Source organism: Siniperca chuatsi, linkage group LG20 (assembly GCF_020085105.1).
Source record: "Siniperca chuatsi isolate FFG_IHB_CAS linkage group LG20, ASM2008510v1, whole genome shotgun sequence".
Classification (NCBI taxonomy): domain Eukaryota; kingdom Metazoa; phylum Chordata; class Actinopteri; order Centrarchiformes; family Sinipercidae; genus Siniperca; species Siniperca chuatsi.
The window spans coordinates 16,792,497-16,809,120 of record NC_058061.1 but is presented as its reverse complement, the minus strand read 5'-3'; the positions used below and the strand labels follow the sequence as shown (position 1 = coordinate 16,809,120).

The 16,624-nt window shown below is 39.8% G+C and overlaps 3 protein-coding genes across 7 annotated transcripts; 1 reads left to right on the top strand and 2 right to left on the bottom strand.

Moving 5' to 3' along the window:
* Positions 1–241: 241 nt before the first annotated feature.
* On the top strand, positions 242–4,895 carry bricd5 (BRICHOS domain containing 5). 2 transcript variants are annotated; one of them, XM_044178417.1, is made up of 6 exons: positions 242–533; positions 887–1,024; positions 1,101–1,250; positions 1,444–1,551; positions 2,908–3,058; positions 4,383–4,895. In XM_044178417.1, the coding sequence occupies exons 1-6, from the start codon at positions 480–482 to the stop codon at positions 4,475–4,477; spliced, it is 696 nt and encodes a 231-aa protein (XP_044034352.1). In that variant the 5' UTR covers positions 242–479; the 3' UTR covers positions 4,478–4,895. The 2 variants fall into 2 exon arrangements, with proteins under 2 accessions (XP_044034352.1, XP_044034351.1); XM_044178416.1 differs by having other exon boundaries at positions 251–533; positions 2,905–3,058.
* On the bottom strand, positions 3,763–8,961 carry mlst8 (MTOR associated protein, LST8 homolog (S. cerevisiae)). 3 transcript variants are annotated; one of them, XR_006375942.1, is made up of 10 exons: positions 8,851–8,961; positions 8,392–8,565; positions 7,971–8,022; positions 7,655–7,817; positions 7,497–7,572; positions 7,218–7,370; positions 6,985–7,109; positions 6,543–6,706; positions 5,434–5,806; positions 3,763–4,922 (listed from the first exon to the last, which is right to left on the bottom strand). XR_006375942.1 is itself a non-coding variant. In XM_044178413.1 (9 exons), the coding sequence occupies exons 2-9, from the start codon at positions 8,518–8,520 to the stop codon at positions 5,688–5,690; spliced, it is 981 nt and encodes a 326-aa protein (XP_044034348.1). In that variant the 5' UTR covers positions 8,521–8,565; positions 8,851–8,961; the 3' UTR covers positions 3,763–5,687. The 3 variants fall into 3 exon arrangements, 2 of the variants coding, with proteins under 2 accessions (XP_044034348.1, XP_044034349.1); XM_044178413.1 differs by having other exon boundaries at positions 3,763–5,806; XM_044178414.1 differs by having other exon boundaries at positions 3,763–5,806; positions 8,392–8,539; positions 8,851–8,942.
* A 156-nt stretch (positions 8,962–9,117) lies between these two features.
* meiob (meiosis specific with OB-fold) lies at positions 9,118–16,139 on the bottom strand. 2 transcript variants are annotated; one of them, XM_044178408.1, is made up of 14 exons: positions 16,057–16,139; positions 15,587–15,690; positions 15,308–15,365; positions 14,993–15,124; positions 14,449–14,521; positions 14,068–14,263; positions 12,325–12,425; positions 12,045–12,097; positions 11,762–11,857; positions 11,526–11,618; positions 10,619–10,763; positions 10,236–10,422; positions 9,808–9,894; positions 9,118–9,719 (listed from the first exon to the last, which is right to left on the bottom strand). In XM_044178408.1, exons 2-14 carry the CDS (start codon positions 15,641–15,643, stop codon positions 9,606–9,608), a joined length of 1,392 nt encoding a protein of 463 aa, XP_044034343.1. In that variant the 5' UTR covers positions 15,644–15,690; positions 16,057–16,139; the 3' UTR covers positions 9,118–9,605. The 2 variants fall into 2 exon arrangements, with proteins under 2 accessions (XP_044034343.1, XP_044034344.1); XM_044178409.1 differs by having other exon boundaries at positions 14,993–15,052.
* Positions 16,140–16,624: the final 485 nt, after the last annotated feature.

The window sequence follows — 16,624 nt, the reverse complement described above, 5'->3', positions numbered from 1 at the left end:
GGCTGTCATCAGCTGGACGCTGCAACAGTCAGAACTGCATATCACCTCTCACCTGATGAGAGAGGCTTTCCAAGCAGCGCCTGCCTCACCCCTTTGTCCATTGTCTGGGCTGGGGAGTGCGGCCAATTCCTCTCGTGTAAGTGTATGTTTGAGTGAGGGGTAACGGGGGCAATGGAAAGACGATCATGTTAGAGAGGCATATAAGGTCACATTAGGCGGGGAAGAACGTAAGAAAGGAGGAAATTGCAGGAAGACAAAACTAGAAAATTGAGTTTGGCAAGATTCAGTTTTGTGTGAAGTGGCCTTTGGGAGGGAAACAGTGAGCCCAAAGGAGGAGGAGGAGGAGGAGGAAGGGGGGTGGACAAAGAGAAGGTGGCCAGGTGTATTGAGTCTCAGTCAGCACTGGTCATGACCACAGCTCCATGCCGATAGCTACGAGAAGAGAGCAGAACGAGTGAGGAGCCGCCAAGGGACACAGGATGGTGAGGTGTTGGAAGCATTCAGACAACCGTTTGGAGGAAGCACAGTGCACGGTAAGCAGATGGCCTTCAATAGGACAGCAACTACCGACTGAGGAAAGATATGCATATTGGCTGGAAAAGGGGTCAAGGCAGCTAATATGGCAGGAAACGTGGTTTTTGCTTACATGCAAATCCAACCACATTGGCTACATTAAAAGCCAGCTACAGGGACTTCCAGACATTGCTTTAAGTACAAATCTCAGCAGCCAATCAAAATTCACATACATTCAGCTGGTGGCTGGTGCTGGTTTCCCACTCTGCTACAGTGTGATGTTAACATCCCATACTGAGATGTCAAGTACTGTTTAAAAAGCTTGTCGCTGGTTCATGTGTGTGTGTGTGTGTGTGTGTGTGTGTGTCTTCAGGATGGGGGCTCTGCTGCGTCCTCCCAGTCCCACTTCCCACACAAGGCATTCTGGGTCAGCCTCTCAGCCTCTCTACTCCTGGTCATCATTGCCCTCGGTTTGACGGGGCACCTCGGGCTGTCGCAGCCTCACTCTCAGGTATATGACTGCCACCACACCCGCCAGAACCCTTAATATTGTTTTCGCTTACATTAATCCGAGTCTGCTTTTGTAGTCTTCACAGATTGTCCGAATCACCGTTCCAGATCAGACTGGAGTTCTGATCAACCAGTCGGTCGTCGTGGACCAGCAGAACGACCTGGTGACCTTTTCTGTGACCTCACCAGCAAATCAGACGTCCACCGTGCTCTTCGATACCAAACATGTACGTCCAGGTGATATGCATGAGATTTAATGTTTTATCGGTTATGATACAAACCACATAGTGTGCCTGACTTTTCTGACTGTGTTCACAAACTGTGTGATTGATGGCATAACTAAAAAAAAAAAAAAAAAAAAAAGCAAGGGCTGCAGATCATGATGGGAAAGATGTCCGACTGTCTGCTGTTTTGTTTCAGGGTTTGATATGTTACAAACCTGTGGAGCAGGAGAGCTGCTTCCTGCGAAAGATGGAGAAGTCTGACTATGACAACGTGCACTCCCTCCTCCACGAGTCAACACACAAGGTAACAGGCAGCGACATTTCAACACGTGAGAACTGAACAGTTATGTTATATGATAGGGTCTCCCTCGTTGCATTCGGATATGTGAGACTATGACGCTCAACATGAAAAAGCACCACAAGGCAAATGAAGAAAAAGAAAGTTGGGGTTGCCCTTTTAGCTCTGCCAGGCGTTTCTAAAGTCGCTGCCTCACTAATGTGTGAACTGGCATTTCTGACTGTGACTCAGCTTTTATCACAGAAGTAATGCGCCACTGAGCCAGGACCTGCTGGGTTTCATAGGTTTTGCATGACTTCCTCGCCGCTCCGTACAAAGAAAGGGGTGAAGCGTACAGGGCCTTGAAGAGCAAGTATAGTCTCCCTCTCTTGCCTCCATGGCTGAATTCCTCAGCACATCTGATCCCTGCAGGCCCCCTCAGCGTGCACAGGATCTTCTTACAGGAGGCTACGGCAGCATGCCTGAGCCCTGGAGTGGGCACAATGGCCACTCTGTGTGAGGGCTTTTTAGCTTTTAAGACTCCTCTGTTGGATTAAAACACAGCCTGATGCGCTGGTTAGTCAGGGAAGGGCCCGTGTGTATCTGCTTTGTGGCTAATACCTGGATCTGTAATACTGATGTTGCTTCTGAATTGAGCCCTGTTGCCCTCAGATATGATCTGATTCTTAATTGTGATTTGACAATATGAGCAGGTGAATGGCCCTTGGACCTTGCAGGTAAACTGAGACGGAGTTCTGATTCTCTGCCTTATCATCTTTCTGCACAATAGCCCATTTCCACGCATCAAAAGCTGAGTCTCCCTGCGTTTTTTTTGTGATCCCGTCTCATGGTGTCACATATCTCATACAGCTCCTCAGCATTCAAATCTTGCTGTTGATTGTGGTCATTTAATCTACGATAGGAGGAATAGGCCCCTTATGCATGGAGAGTAGCTGTGGTTTGTTCCTCTATTCTGCAGCACAATGGCCTTCTTAGTGTTTTACAGCAGAGGAAAACTGGTTGTTACGTGACCCACTCGAGCAAAACAGTACTTTAAGTGGTTCACTATCAGAGCCAATCAGAGGTGTAAGTGGTGCAATTACACACGGCCTTTGTGACGAATAAGAGCACAAATGTGCAACCATGTTGACCTCATCAGCGAAGATATCAGGCTAATAGCAGCTTGAGTTTCAGTCTTCATATCTCCTTTGCTTCGACTCCAATTTATTCATTTTACTTTGTCACTGTGAGTTGAATATGATTTCTCACACTTATTAAATGACGCTGCAGCTTCAGAGTCTCTATTCATTCCTGCAGAGGACAGAAGTCTTCGTCTGTTGTGGATTTTCTGTTGAGATGTTGTGATACTATCCTCGGCAGCAGAGTCAGTTCCAGCTGTCTGGGAATGAGACCCAGAGGCAGACGGAGTTCCTGGGAGTGCTGGCAGCCAGTCGGGTGGATGTGTCCACGCTGGAGGAGCCTCTCCAGGCTCTGTGTCGGGACAGGTCCGTCCACTGGACCAGGAGGGCCGAGGGTGAGAACAGCCAGACTTGTATTTTAGAAAAGATTGCTTTGACATAAACATCAAATGTCATGTAAAAAAATAATAAAAATAAATAAATGTCCTGCAGCCATACTGTAAATACTTACAAGAGAACCAAATGTGTATTAAATCGCCACTGAAAGTAGTCCCCAACAAATGCACAATTTACTCCTGTTTGACTGATGTTTGCTAAAAGCTACAGTGCCCAGCTGCTTCATTAGTAAAAAAAAAAAAATATATATATATATATATATATTTATATATATATTTATTTACATATATATATTTATATTTATTTATATATATATATATATAGTGTGTGTGTGTGTATATATATACACACACACACACACACTTTTTTAAACTTGTTTTTAAAGATTTGTCTTCAGTAGAAACTAATGGGCTTCAGGCTGACTGCTACAGACAGGGTAGAGAAGTCAGAAAGTATTTAGAGACACCATTGTTGGTTTTTGTCTTTTCATGGGATTTGCTGACAATAAGAAGAATAAAGAATAATGCCAGCCATATCTTTTAAATCCTGGTCGAATAAGTAAAAGATGTGGTTTTAGCTTAACCACTGATTAATGAAATGGTCTCAGGAGTAGAAGAATTTTCCCTGCCCATCCTTTACTCAAAGTCAAAACCAGTTGGGCTGCAACTAAGGATTATTTAATTATGAATTACAGACATTATGGTGATATATTGTATGTTTTTATTTTAGTTCTATACAGATAAAAATGTCAAATGGCAAGGTATCTTTAAATATTAGTGCATGGTCATATTACACACCAGAAGAGTTCGGGATTCATTTGTCAGGTCCCCATAGACACTGTATGAAGGGAGTTTTTAAAATTAGTCAGCTGGCAACTCCATATCGAACCACCGCGTCAGGCTTCAACCTAAACCTAATCTATGAAGTGCAATGACCTTTCCACTGGTGCAGTAAATGACACATACTCAAAACATACTCACTCCACAGTCTGCACGTGGTGCTGGCGACAAATTTCCCCCATACAGAAGTTGCTTTAATATCATACAATAACCAGGCTGCTTTTACACCATACATTGTTCATCAAAATTGTAAATATTGACAAAAAATTAATCATTACTATGTGACAGGGATTTTGTGACTAATTCAATCCATTAATTTATATAAGCTTTATTGCCAAGAAAAACAAAAACGTTTTTATCAAATAATGTATTATTCATGCCTTAAAGCTGTGTCTCCACTATGATGGTCTGTTTCCACAGTGAGGTTGTGTTTACTAAACCTGTTGTTTTTAATGAGTCACCACAGCCTCTGTGTTGTTTTCAGGCCCGGGCAAACAGAGGCTGGTCTACTTCTGCATCGACATCTGCTTTCCCAGCAACATCTGCGTGTCTGTGTGCTTCTACTACCTGCCAGAGTGACTGTGTATTCTCTTCGTCTCCTCCCAGCAAAAGATCAGGGAAACAAAGTTGTCTTTTTAGCTCCCTCTACAAAAAAAAAAAAAAAAACAGAACAAAAGCCGGCTTTGACTGTTTCCTTTGTGCCATATAGCCGCCAGTAAACCAGTGAAGCAGCCAACCCTCCTAGTCCATTTCCATCCTTCCGAGAGAGAAGAGATGGAGACAGGCTGTCATGGTTATTGCCAAAGCCCCATCGTCACTCTCTTCATGTGTAATACCCTCTCTGGTGGCACACCTCAGAGATTACAAAAGAAAGATCCCCTTTTTGTATGTGCTTCTAATTGTATTTCCTGTAACACATTGCTGAAGTTTAATTATGTGTAACCGTTCCTGTTGCAATGAGAGTGTTTTGATCTGTCCAATAAAAGACTGTTGTGTATTTTTTGGCCGATTTTTCTTCATTAGACTGGAAAAAAAAGGAGAAAGACAAAATTCAAAGACTGTAAGGACTTCTATGAATGACGACTTTACTGCGGAATGATTTTCTGTGCATCAAATTCTCTCGACACTTCCTAATCCACGTGATCATTAAAAATAGTACAACTTACTACTTAACTTTGAATAGAGAGAAAAAGAGTGGAGATAATCAAATAAATAATATATATCACACACAAAAGATAAAATCAATTTCACAGCACATCTAAGTTAATGTAAATAATGTGGTCCTTTTGATACAATATGGTGCACTATAAAAGCAAAGACTTGAAAAGGATCTCCTATTGTGCACAGAGTGATGAAGTTAAAAACATAAAGGGTACTTGATGATTATTACGTTTTAATCAGACTTATACCAATTTCTATACTGTTAGTACATTAGTTTTCCCATATGACCGCTTCAATTTGGTGTAAAATGGTGTGCTCGGCCTTTTAACATTGATTATTACTTTATGGCCTTACTGCTATTCTGAATTACTTACATGCATCTGGCAAGGAAGAGCACTGTAGACATCTTGGAAACACAGCTGAGATTCATCGTAATGTTCAAACAAAAGCCTCCACTTTCTCAAGATGATCATTTCTGGGAAACATTTTAATAATTCCCATTAATGCTAACCGCACCTCTATGAATTGAGGCACATCTTCCAAAGAGTCCAATGCTTTTCTGTCCTTGTTCTGCCTCTGCACAGACTGTCTGTCATCTCCTGTCTCTTCTTCTCGTTCCTCCTCCTCCTCAGCCCAGCACACTGTCATTGAAGGCCAGACACACCACGGCCTTCTGGTGGCCGCTGTACTCCCTCTTGATCTCCCCGGTCTCCACGCACCACAGACGAGCCAGGTTGTCTGAGGAGGCTATGGATGGAAATAAGAGTCAGAACCTGAAAATCTCCTCAAGGTATATTTACACTGAAGTTATCAAAGCTTTACCTGCTTCTCTCTAAAAGGCTAAAGTCACTTGATCTGTGACTAAATATACAGTAGTGTTTAAGAAAATATAGGAAAGACATCTGGATGAGGCTAATGCTCATTTTAAGCTTTACTGTATTAATATTACACTGCCACAGTATTCATAGACCTCATTGTTGATCTCAGTTGATTTTTGTTGATGCATCCCTTAAGTAGCTTGATAATGACACCACATAGTTTTGATTGTTCGTCACTGCAAATTAGCTGAACTGTACTGTAAATATTCATATATGAAATGAATGAAAGCAAAGTGTGGCTATATGTGCATCAGTACAGAGAAAAATGTATCATTACTTTATACTTTTTTCAGACTGTTCCAAATCCTGCTCATGCAGCAAATGCATATAACTAAACTAAAAATGCATTACTGCAGTGTTAAGGCAACTTTTTTGCAAATGTTATGTCTTTGAAAGTCTGTTGTTTTTGACTCTTGAGATTATACATAAACTATAACCTAATATTTTAGAATCTTTCCCACACATTTCCAGTCTAAATAAAAATTTTATGAGTGTGGGATCCTTGTGTTTATGTTTATAGGTGAGTCATTATAGAATGGTTTTGATGTTAGTATGTTGACATTACATTGTAGTGATAACCCATGAGCTAGGGCTCATGTACTGACCAGTTACAATATATTGGGAGTCTCCAGAGAAAGCACAGTCCCACATCCAGCCTCTAGATGTCTCTCCGGGATTGTTGCTCTTGATGCTCAGCTCCGTCATCAGTGAGAAATTGGACGTCCTCCAGATCTTACAGGTCTGGTCTGCTGAGCAGGTGGCCAACAGGCTGGAGATAATGACAAAAACAAAAACTCATTAGCAATAACATCAGAGCGGGAAACAAACTTTCTTGTTCAGCAGTCACAATTGCTAATATATCCCAGAATGCAAAGTTAGTTTCACAATGTTACTACTCCAACAGCATTTCACTATAGTATCCAATGGGGCAGTCGTGGCACAAATCAACTGAACTCAAGCCTTTTCTAGCTACAATAAGATTATTTGTTATTCGAGAGTTAACAAGCAGAGAAAGATTTAAAGTGTACAGAGGAGAAGGGCGCTCACGTGGAATCAGGGCTAAACTTGCAGTGGAGGGAGTAGCGTTTGTGTGCAGGGATCTTAGTCTTGGGAATGAGCTGAGTCACCTCATCGCCGATGCCGCCGGCAAGGTTCCACACATAACAGTTTCCCTGTTAAGGAGAACAAAAGGACCAAAGCTGGCTGTTTTAATCATTTAATATACGAACACACCGAAGTATCAATAAACAGCACCCTTTTCAGACTGTTGGGGTACTGACCGAGCTGTTGACCGCTGCCATGTAACTGGCATCTGGGTCAATGTGAACTGAGTTGACTGAGACCTCTGGCTCAGGAATCAGCTGTTCATTGTGGTCGGTCTTCAGATCCCAGATATGAATCACTCCACTCTGGTCTCCAACAATCAGCTCTGCCTGAAAAACATGAACAAATACTCTAATTGACTTACAATAACATTAAAAACAAACATATATCCTAGACTACTAAGTAAAAATAGTATTACCTCCAATTTATGAATTAGTGTACATTGAATGTCTCACCTGGTTGGGGTGCAGGCATACACAGTTGATTGGAGCATTGACCTGGAATATCCTCTGACACTGTAGATTTCTTGACCTGGGAGGAGTAGTAGGGATCAAAATTACGTTTGCTGAACAGAGTGAATGTGTTTGTGCATAGTAAGATTCCTTTGCAGTACCTAAGGTCCCATATGCGTGCCATGCAGTCTTCTCCTCCTGTGTACATCCAGCGTCCATCTTCATGGAAGCCCACGGACGTGATGTTCTTGCTGACACCATCGTAGTTGATCACCGGGTTGGGGTTGTTGGAGTTCAGGTCGTACATGCGGATGTGCTGATAACCTAAAACGCAGAGTGTAAACTACTGTGAAATGTAGCAGCTGTGTGAATTTAATGATGCAATCCAAGCTGTGTATGAATCATGACACTAATATAATAAGTGTATTGTAGTATATAAGAAATAAGGAGACGGTTTGAGAAAAATTCTTAACCAACCTGCAGCAGCAATCATACTCCGGTCAGGTGTGACCTCAAGTGAATTTACTTGCTGGAAGCAAATGTTAAGGAAGTGGATTGTTTAGGTTATTTCTATAATATTTTACAGCTCCTTATACTAAAAAGCAGAGGGACACACTGTAGTGATAATACTATCTACAGACAAATCCTGGAGCTGCTCCAAAACAGTAAACAACAGCTCCTTTGACAGCACCCATGTTGATTTTACTGAGATATGGGGGACATTTTCGGAGTCAGGGTGCTCTATATTCATATAAAACGCTTTTTGATTGAATATCTTAAGCACAAAGTATAAGGTCATATAGTAACGCATACTGTCCAAAATCACTTAGATATCACAGAGTAAACTCTGCTCCAGATTTAATTTATCATAGCACACCGTTTGTTAGAGTAAGGATACAGAGTCCTGGTGCTGGACTGTCCTGGTGCAGATCCCGCTGTGGGCCTGCCAGAAACGGACAGTGTGGTCGTATCCAGCCGTGGCCAGAATGACCGGGTCGCTGCCCACCGTCCCCTGGTTCACATTCATGCTTGACTGCTGGCTGTCACTGCTCAGAGTGAGGCAAGTATGACACTGCATAGATTTATACAGGAGACAGTCAGCTGCTGCAGTTTTCTGACAGCCGTTAAATATCAACTTTAAACGGAAACGTAGTTTAATTTATTGTCATACTGTGGAAATAAAAGATTCAACTTTACGTACAGGCTAACGTTAGCAGAGCAGCCTAGCTATGTTTAAGGGCAATTCGCTAACGTTTCTACTTCAAAAGCTAACACATTATAACTGTAACGATATTACACTGTATGACATTATTTATGACAACTACTTAACATAATAAATCTGACATGTTTTTATTACCTTTAACGTTAGTTGTTCGTGTTGACGAAAAATGAGTACGCCCCCGTAATGTGTCCCTTAGCAACAACGATGTTTCAAAGGTTCCGTTTTGATAACCAGCGCTTTGCCGCCATCTACTGACTTATTTGTATCACAGCAGGACAAAGGACCACCGCCGTGTTAATTCAACTCAGACTGATTCAACTCTACAGAAAGTTTTGTAGTTTGTTGTGCTTCTCTTAAAAGAAGTACCAAAATATCCAGTTCAAAAACAAAGCAAAACGTGTGTTTTAATTTAGAACGGGTGAAATTACTGGTATAAAATGTAATTCAGCAAATGTAAAAGTGTGTACTCTGTTTTAAATTGAAAGAAAACTTTATAATTGAAGTAATAATTGAGTCAAAATATATATAAGTAAATGTAACAAAAGTTTTATTTGTGAGTATGGTGTTTTGGAACCTGGCTGCTCATTAAATTACACTTTTATGGAACAATATAGGTTGTTTGACACATAACTTATTGACATATAACTGTTTTTAAACTGATAAGTTAGCTTATTTAACAGTTTTGAAAAGTACTCAAGCCAACAGTACATTCTTTAATATATATATTTAAATAAATAAGTTAAATAAATAAATAAATAATGCAGCTATTCCCAAAACACAAAGCCCACATGTATAAATGACTTGTTAACATCTCATAACAGTACCACACAGCAGGTAAAGCAGCCAACTGCAACATATGCGCTTTCCTGCTCAGTCAGTGTGTGTTGTGATCACAGCCGCTGCAGCAGGGCAGACATGTGCTGTTTCACCTCTCCTGGGTCAGCCAGTGAGCAGGCCAGGACAATCCCTCTGATCCCAGTCCTCATTTTAGTAGAAGGGAGTATCTACAACATATTATAAGAATTTTTAGAATTTTTAAACATTTGCTTTTATAGCTAACCCACACAACATAAGAGTTAAAAGCTACAGTACCTTCACATATATTTTGCATCTCTCCAAAAGAAATTTCCACTTCATGGCAGTCCGCCCGTCATCAGTCAAACTGGTAAACTCCTCTGTCTGCAACAGATGAAGTCAAAATGCTGTTTATCTCACCTGAAGCACAGATGCTAATATGTGTTGGAATTGCAACTACGCAAAATTTAAAATCTGACATTGGATTTAATAAATGTAACAGCAACTATTTCCTGACTCTACAGACCCACACAGAAATTAAACGCTCTTCAGAACAGCTTAGTTGGAAACATACACATAATACAGCAGTGTAGTGTTGTTCGGATAATTTTCAACATGTACAGTTATTCATCTCTCTTCTCTTATGTTCTTTAATCCCAACACACAGGGGCCACTTCCTGTAGAAGTGAAGCTGAATAATCATCCTTTTGTGAAGTGGTACTGACCGTGCAGCCAAGTGTCGTTTCTGCCACTGGGCTTCTGAGGGAGCAGGCATGCAGGGTGCCGGTGTGGTCTGTAAAGTCTACCAACAGGTCAAAGCCTGTGTTGGCTGAAAAGGCCTGATCCCTCCCTGGACACAACTGGTTGGTGCAGCACTGCACGTCCTCAGTCACCTGAAACTTACACCTGGAGCTGAGACAGGAGAGAAAACAGACTGATCAAGGAATTGTTTATTAGCTACAGTTCATCATGTGTGGCAGACAAACTAATTTATTTTATTTAGCATGTTCAAATGATTGAAGTAGAACATATGAGTTGTGAATGGAAAAAATATTAATACAGCAACTATTTAATTATGCATCCACTCTATGCACCTGTGTGAACTTACCACCGTGTCCTGATGACTTTTGAAACAGAAGAGTCAAGGTCGAGTTTGGAGATGAAGCTGTATGTGATACCAAAGAAAGCCTCAGGATTCTCCAGGGCCTTCTGCTTCAGCTGGCTCACTGTGTACACGTCAGTGATGGAATCCACTGCAGAGACAAAAACAGCACCACATGTTCATGTCTGCAGTCGTTTCCTTTGGAAAACAGGCAATGACACAGGCTGCACTTGTCATTTTGTCATCTGATAATTTGATGTGTTACATCAGGAAAAATTACACAGGGGTGGTGATGTACTATATATCTTTTTTATTGTCAACAAATCCCATAAAACCAAAAATGAACAGCGCGTTTGTCCGTCTATCAATACTACTGACTTCCACAAGTCGAATGGCTCTGAGAACAAACAAAGAGCAAATGGTTCTCAGCCCTAAGCCCCATTTGGTCCTACTGAAGAGGTAAATCTTTAAAAATGACTCACTAATATATAGTTTAACTTTAAAAAAAAGGATTAGTAATTTGCTGCACTGCAGTTTTTAATAAACAATATTTTAACATGAGTAAATAGTGTGTTTGTTGGGGGCTATTTTCAGCCACAGATTTGGTGTGCTAGTGAGTATTTACAGCACAATGACATTTCATGTGTGATTGACTCAAAATAAACTACTTGTGTTGTCAAGTGAGCACAGAGAGAAAATAAGCTACATCAGGCTACACAGGCAGCATTTGTAAGAATGATCAACTACAGTACATAGTGTGTGTACGGTCTATTAATATTATGAGCCAAGAAAAGACAAAAATAGAAGAAATAAGAGCTGAGGCCTAAAATACAAAGAACATTTTACATCAAGACTTCTATTCATCCTAATACTAACAGTATCAGAATGAGGGGAATTCTTCACTATAACCTACCAGGCACATCTTCTGGCTTCTCATCTTGATCCAGAGCACCAGACTCAGATACTTCTTTAGCGTAGCTGAACAGCAGGCTGGCCTCTCTGGTGTCTGAGAGCAAATTATGACTGGGACAGCGACAAACTGACTGGCTGTTTGGTTGGTTTCCCAAAATAGCATTTCAACCTTGTTTTTGCACAATAGACAGTTTTGTCTGATCCTAAGTTTCTGTTAATGTTGCTGTGATATCTTACCAGGATTGACAGTGATAATGGTTTTCGAGTTAGCGGTTGCTGCCATGCCGTTGCGAAATCTGTCAAAGCTAATCTTTGCATCAGCTATGAAGAGCACTTTGAATGAAGAATAAAGTTAAAACAACAGTAAGTTATCTTAAACATAAACACACAGTTACATCTCAGATATCCACTTCCATGTTTCTCTTCAGTACAGTATGTTAATGGGACATGGCAGGCAGGAATAACTATATAAATAAAGATTCATTTTGTGGCTGTGAATGAGCAGCAGCTGTTAACCTACCCGTCTCCTTGGGTATCAAAGTTTGCACGAGCTGAATGGCTTCTCTGTCCCAACTGTGAGTGGAACAGAGGTCAGGGAGTTACTCAGGGGAGAGCACAGTGAAAATTAAACGCACATGGAGTTCAGCGGGTCAATCTAAAGCTTCATATCACCAAAGTAAATTTGTGGTAACCTAAAGATACACGGCAGTGATCCAAGAATGAGATGGAATATGGCACAAATGCAACACAAGTAATAAATCTTTATTCATTTTCCAAATTAATAAACGAGCATGACGCACCAGACGAGAGGGAAGGAAGAGACAGAGTCATCAAAGAGCTTCACTTCCAGCCTCTGCCCTTTGCGTCTGTCTGAAGTGGTGAACTGCTTCAGCTCTCCAATCTGAAAATGTAAACAGAATCATCTGAAGTTCCTATCACAATATCTTCCCTTCCTGTAAAAAAAAATGCAGTGACATTAAGTGCAGGGTCTGGCCTCTCCCTGAACTCTGAGGCATGTCTTTAGGGCCATTATGGTACATTGGTATGTTCCAGGCAAACAACAAGCATACCACCATGTAACCACACAGACAAAACAGAAACAATGTAGTCTATTAGGCAATTTAGAAATATGAATTAAGTAAATTTTGAAAACTTTGATATGCTTGATTTTCAAACTTGTTTAACCAAAGAAATATTTGCTCAGCATCCACACTCATTGTCAAAAACGTCCCACTCCATGCTTATCGGCTTCCCACCCCGGCCTCAGTGACAGGTTCCATGACTTTTCCATGACTGACTTTCATAATGTTACATCGGACCATTTTTTAACAACCCTTCCCTTCTTGTTAATGTTGTTTCTAAGCTAAGGAAACTTTAACAGCCTATTTTCCACCATAGTTGAGCTTACTTTGGAGAAAAAGACCAAAAACCACCATCTAATGCAATCAGTGTGTGTAGAAGTTGGAAAATGCATTTTGGTTTCTCAATGAGTTTATCAGTTTTCCTCACATTCCCTGTTTGAAAAACACCTCTCAAAAAACAATGAAAAAAAATGTTTGAACCATGACTGATTCAACATCCAACAGTTATTTGATTGAAGTAATGACTGTTGGCCCACCGAGATCTCCCCAGCAGGATTCATACGGATTTTGAAGACTCAGTTGATCATATCAACATACTAAACATTTGAGAAAAAGGGAGATGCAAAAATATAAGAGATAAAAAGTATTAAAAAAACAAATTGATGACCCTCAGCTCACATGCTCTTAAAGGAAACATCCACTCTGAAACACTAAGGCACCTATAAGGAATATTTTTCTTCTTAGCCAAACATGAACAAAGCTGTATCATCATTTTGAATATTTCCTCCACAACCACAGTCCTTGTCAGTCCCACTGGATCAAAGTGCTGGCACCACTATTTAGCATTTTAGTTTAACCAATTATAACGATAACAAAATATCCCTTGTAAAACGATGAATTGTCATTTTTACACTAATGTTTTTGTACAGATTAAACAAGTGAGATACAATGTGTTAATTAGTGAGCTTTAGAGGTGCTGGTAGGTGGTCTTTGTTAGCTTTGGACAGAGCCAGGCTAACTGTTTCTACCTGTTTCCAGTCTTCATGCTAAGCTAAGCTAACTGGCTGTTACCTCATATTTACATCACAGACAAGCATAAGAGCGGTATCAATCTTCTCATCTAATTCTAGACAAGAAAGCAAATAGGTTACTGTTTACTGTTATGCACAGTACACTACAGCATTGTTCTCAGACTTTTACATTTTCTCCAATGGAAAAACACACTGGTGTCATTATCAACCATCCTTTCACTCTTTCCATGTATATTCTGGGACATGAGGGAAATTACTAACATTAGTAAAAGTACATGAGGCAGATTGATGGAAATGTGGGCACACTAAACAAGTTAATTCAACTCTTTCTTAAATTCTTAAACTGATATATAAAAGCGTGAATGTATTCAACGTGAATTAACTTCTCCTTTAATACTGTTCACTAACTGAAAGCTTTAAGGTGCTTTACCGATTTCACTGCAGCCAGTATATTTATCACTGTGCCATCCAGCCTCTGCCCATTGGCCACAATGTCTCCTAGAGAGTAGAAATCCCTGGAGTCCTTCACCGGTAGGTGGATCAGTGGCAGCAGCCTGTTGATGGTGTCCATGTCAGCACACAGACACACCTGGGAATGAGCCTCCGTCACCAGCAGCCTGTAGAGGCTGAGACAGCAGATACAGGCCTTTGAACCAGCGAGTCCTTTGGCACCGTCATCAGACACACAGTTACATCATATTGTACACAGCATTACACTGTGGCAACCTCACTATCCTTCCGCTATCTAAAAGCACCACAGGGTGAGGATGACTAATTCTTCTACAACATCTGTATTGAAAGTGTTAATTACCTTGGTGTTGTAGGACAGAATCTGTCCCCTTTCTCTGGGTCCTTGTTGGAAACTAAGGGATTATCAATGACGACTGGAAAAAATAATAGAAAACAATTCTGTGCATAGACATTAAGTTTATCTTTTTTGTTTTAGATTTAAAGTTATTAAATGTTATTAACACTTGCTACTACATTGTTGTTTTTTCTATTACGATTTTTTGTGTAGCTTTATTTTAATTTTACAAGTAAAGAAATACTTCACAAGATGCAGATTTTAGTCTAATTAATAATTTTACAATCAAGAGCAGTGTTTAGGCTTAATTGGATGACATAAAAGCACTCAAAATTGGCAGGCTTTGGAGTAAAAATACACTGGACATGACAAACGTTTCATTGTGCACTATTGTGATGAATATGGAAACTATCTATTGATAATAAAAAAATCTAAGCACTTCTGTGCCCTTCCATCAAAAACAAAACAAATTACACATATGTTTTTGCCAAATCCATTAATTCTCAAGGATTTTTAAGGCTTGTGGGAACTTAGAGACTGACTTCCTCACCACAATCTCCAATGATGAAGCTGTTGGAGAGCCCGATGATGTATCCATCGTTTCCCCAGGCTGTCACATTAATGAAGAAATCAGGTGAGTCTTTAATGGTGAAGCCAAAAGTGAATCTGTCTATACCAATGTCTGAAATTCAGACATATAGGTTTGGTTAGTGTTGCAGTTCAATGGAAAAGAAGAGGAGAGAAAAGCTTAGAGAAGGGATATTCATTTATCTATTCTCCAGAAGAGGGGGCTAGTGTACAAGACACTGCGGTGCAGAGCTTTTAGAAAAAAAGCTTAGGTGCACTAATATGAAAAGATACTAACTCTTTCTGTCAGGAAAGCTTTTGACATCGGTTTTCCCAATGATGATACCTGCCACTTTCTGAAAAACATTACAAGGGAAATGAGTGTGCAGATTTGTATATTTTGATAGTTTAACTCACAAAGCAAACTGAGAAAAACAGGCCTGAAATAAATCCTGTTCACCAGTGTACAACTACAATTGAACAAAAATTATCCCTGACTATTAGACACTGATTTTGTTTCATGGGTTACTGCAAGAAGAAATGCAATGATGTAATTCTGACATGACAATGAACTCACCGGATGAGAGAAATTGGGATGCAGCTCAGAGATGGCAATGTAGGTCTGAGCAGCCATTTTAAATTAATCCCTATCCAGTCCAGTTTTTATTACATTTACAGACTCTGTAAAACAAGGTAAAACAAATTAAACAATGAGAGTTAACATTTGGGGTTTAATTCCACCTGGATAAAAGGTATTAAAGCTTTTCCCGTTTTCTAACATTACTAATACCCGAGAAATTTGCTTAAAACTAATACACAAGAGTAACTTGTTGGTTAAGTAAAGTTAAGTTAGTTAGCAAGCTAATAGTGAAACAAGGCTAATGTTAGCTGACCTGTTCACGGTATGACACCTCTAACAACATGGAGTGAGTCTTAAAAGGGACTTTATCTGATGTTTTTACCCCTAGTTCGATTAAAATAGCTTAATTTCTTAAGCTTAATTGCATACCTAACACATTTTGGTGTTTAAAATAGTAATTTTTTTACCTGGGTCTGTTTTCCTCACAGTTTATTCAGTTTTTCGCGGCAAAGCTGTTGCACGCGACAGAATCTGCGGAACTCAGATGCTGCCTTCAAATGCAGTCTGAAAAATCTAAACTTCAAGTATTGCTAATCTGGTAAGAAAAAAGTAAGTATTCAAGTAAAAAATATCTGACACAGCATGGAGGCTTTGTCATATACTGATGGAAATGTTTTGCAATATGTTTCATAATATGCTGTATATATTGTATGTAGCCTAATTTTCAGAACAAATTAAATAAATAACTTCTAACAAATGTATAAGGTTAATTCAAATGCTTGATTCATTGTTTCATCCTTATTCAGCCACTAGCTATAGATATAAAAGATAATTTCTTAATTAAAAAAATATCAAACAATACAAAATCAGCACATATGGCAAGTATGGATAGCTATGGTCCTTTTGGTCTTTTGTTATGAGCTAGTAAATGTTGCCCATATCCTAAAAACTCTGTAACACAAGTTGAAGTAATTTGCATCTCAACTTTCTTTGTACATTTAATAAAACAAAATCCACCAATTACCATTACTTACT

What these genes read in the sequence shown, in the direction of transcription:
- bricd5 (XM_044178416.1), top strand. Translation starts at nt 480, where the DNA reads ATGGTGAGGTGTTGGAAGCATTCAGACAACCGTTTGGAGGAAGCACAG. An exon ending in TGGAGGAAGCACAGTGCACG is followed by an intron (nt 534 to 886) that starts GTAAGCAGATGG and finishes GTGTGTCTTCAG; the next exon opens with GATGGGGGCTCTGCTGCGTC. An exon ending in CTGGACCAGGAGGGCCGAGG is followed by an intron (nt 3,059 to 4,382) that starts GTGAGAACAGCC and finishes TGTTGTTTTCAG; the next exon opens with GCCCGGGCAAACAGAGGCTG.
- mlst8 (XM_044178413.1), bottom strand. Translation starts at nt 8,520, where the DNA reads ATGAATGTGAACCAGGGGACGGTGGGCAGCGACCCGGTCATTCTGGCC. An exon ending in TGGCAGCGGTCAACAGCTCG is followed by an intron (nt 7,110 to 7,217) that starts GTCAGTACCCCA and finishes TCTCCTTAACAG; the next exon opens with GGAAACTGTTATGTGTGGAA. An exon ending in CTCCCAATATATTGTAACTG is followed by an intron (nt 5,807 to 6,542) that starts GTCAGTACATGA and finishes TTCCATCCATAG; the next exon opens with CCTCCTCAGACAACCTGGCT.
- meiob (XM_044178408.1), bottom strand. Translation starts at nt 15,643, where the DNA reads ATGGCTGCTCAGACCTACATTGCCATCTCTGAGCTGCATCCCAATTTC. An exon ending in CTTCATCATTGGAGATTGTG is followed by an intron (nt 14,522 to 14,992) that starts GTGAGGAAGTCA and finishes TATTTTTTCCAG; the next exon opens with TCGTCATTGATAATCCCTTA. An exon ending in TTTGATACCCAAGGAGACGG is followed by an intron (nt 11,858 to 12,044) that starts GTAGGTTAACAG and finishes CTTCATTCAAAG; the next exon opens with TGCTCTTCATAGCTGATGCA.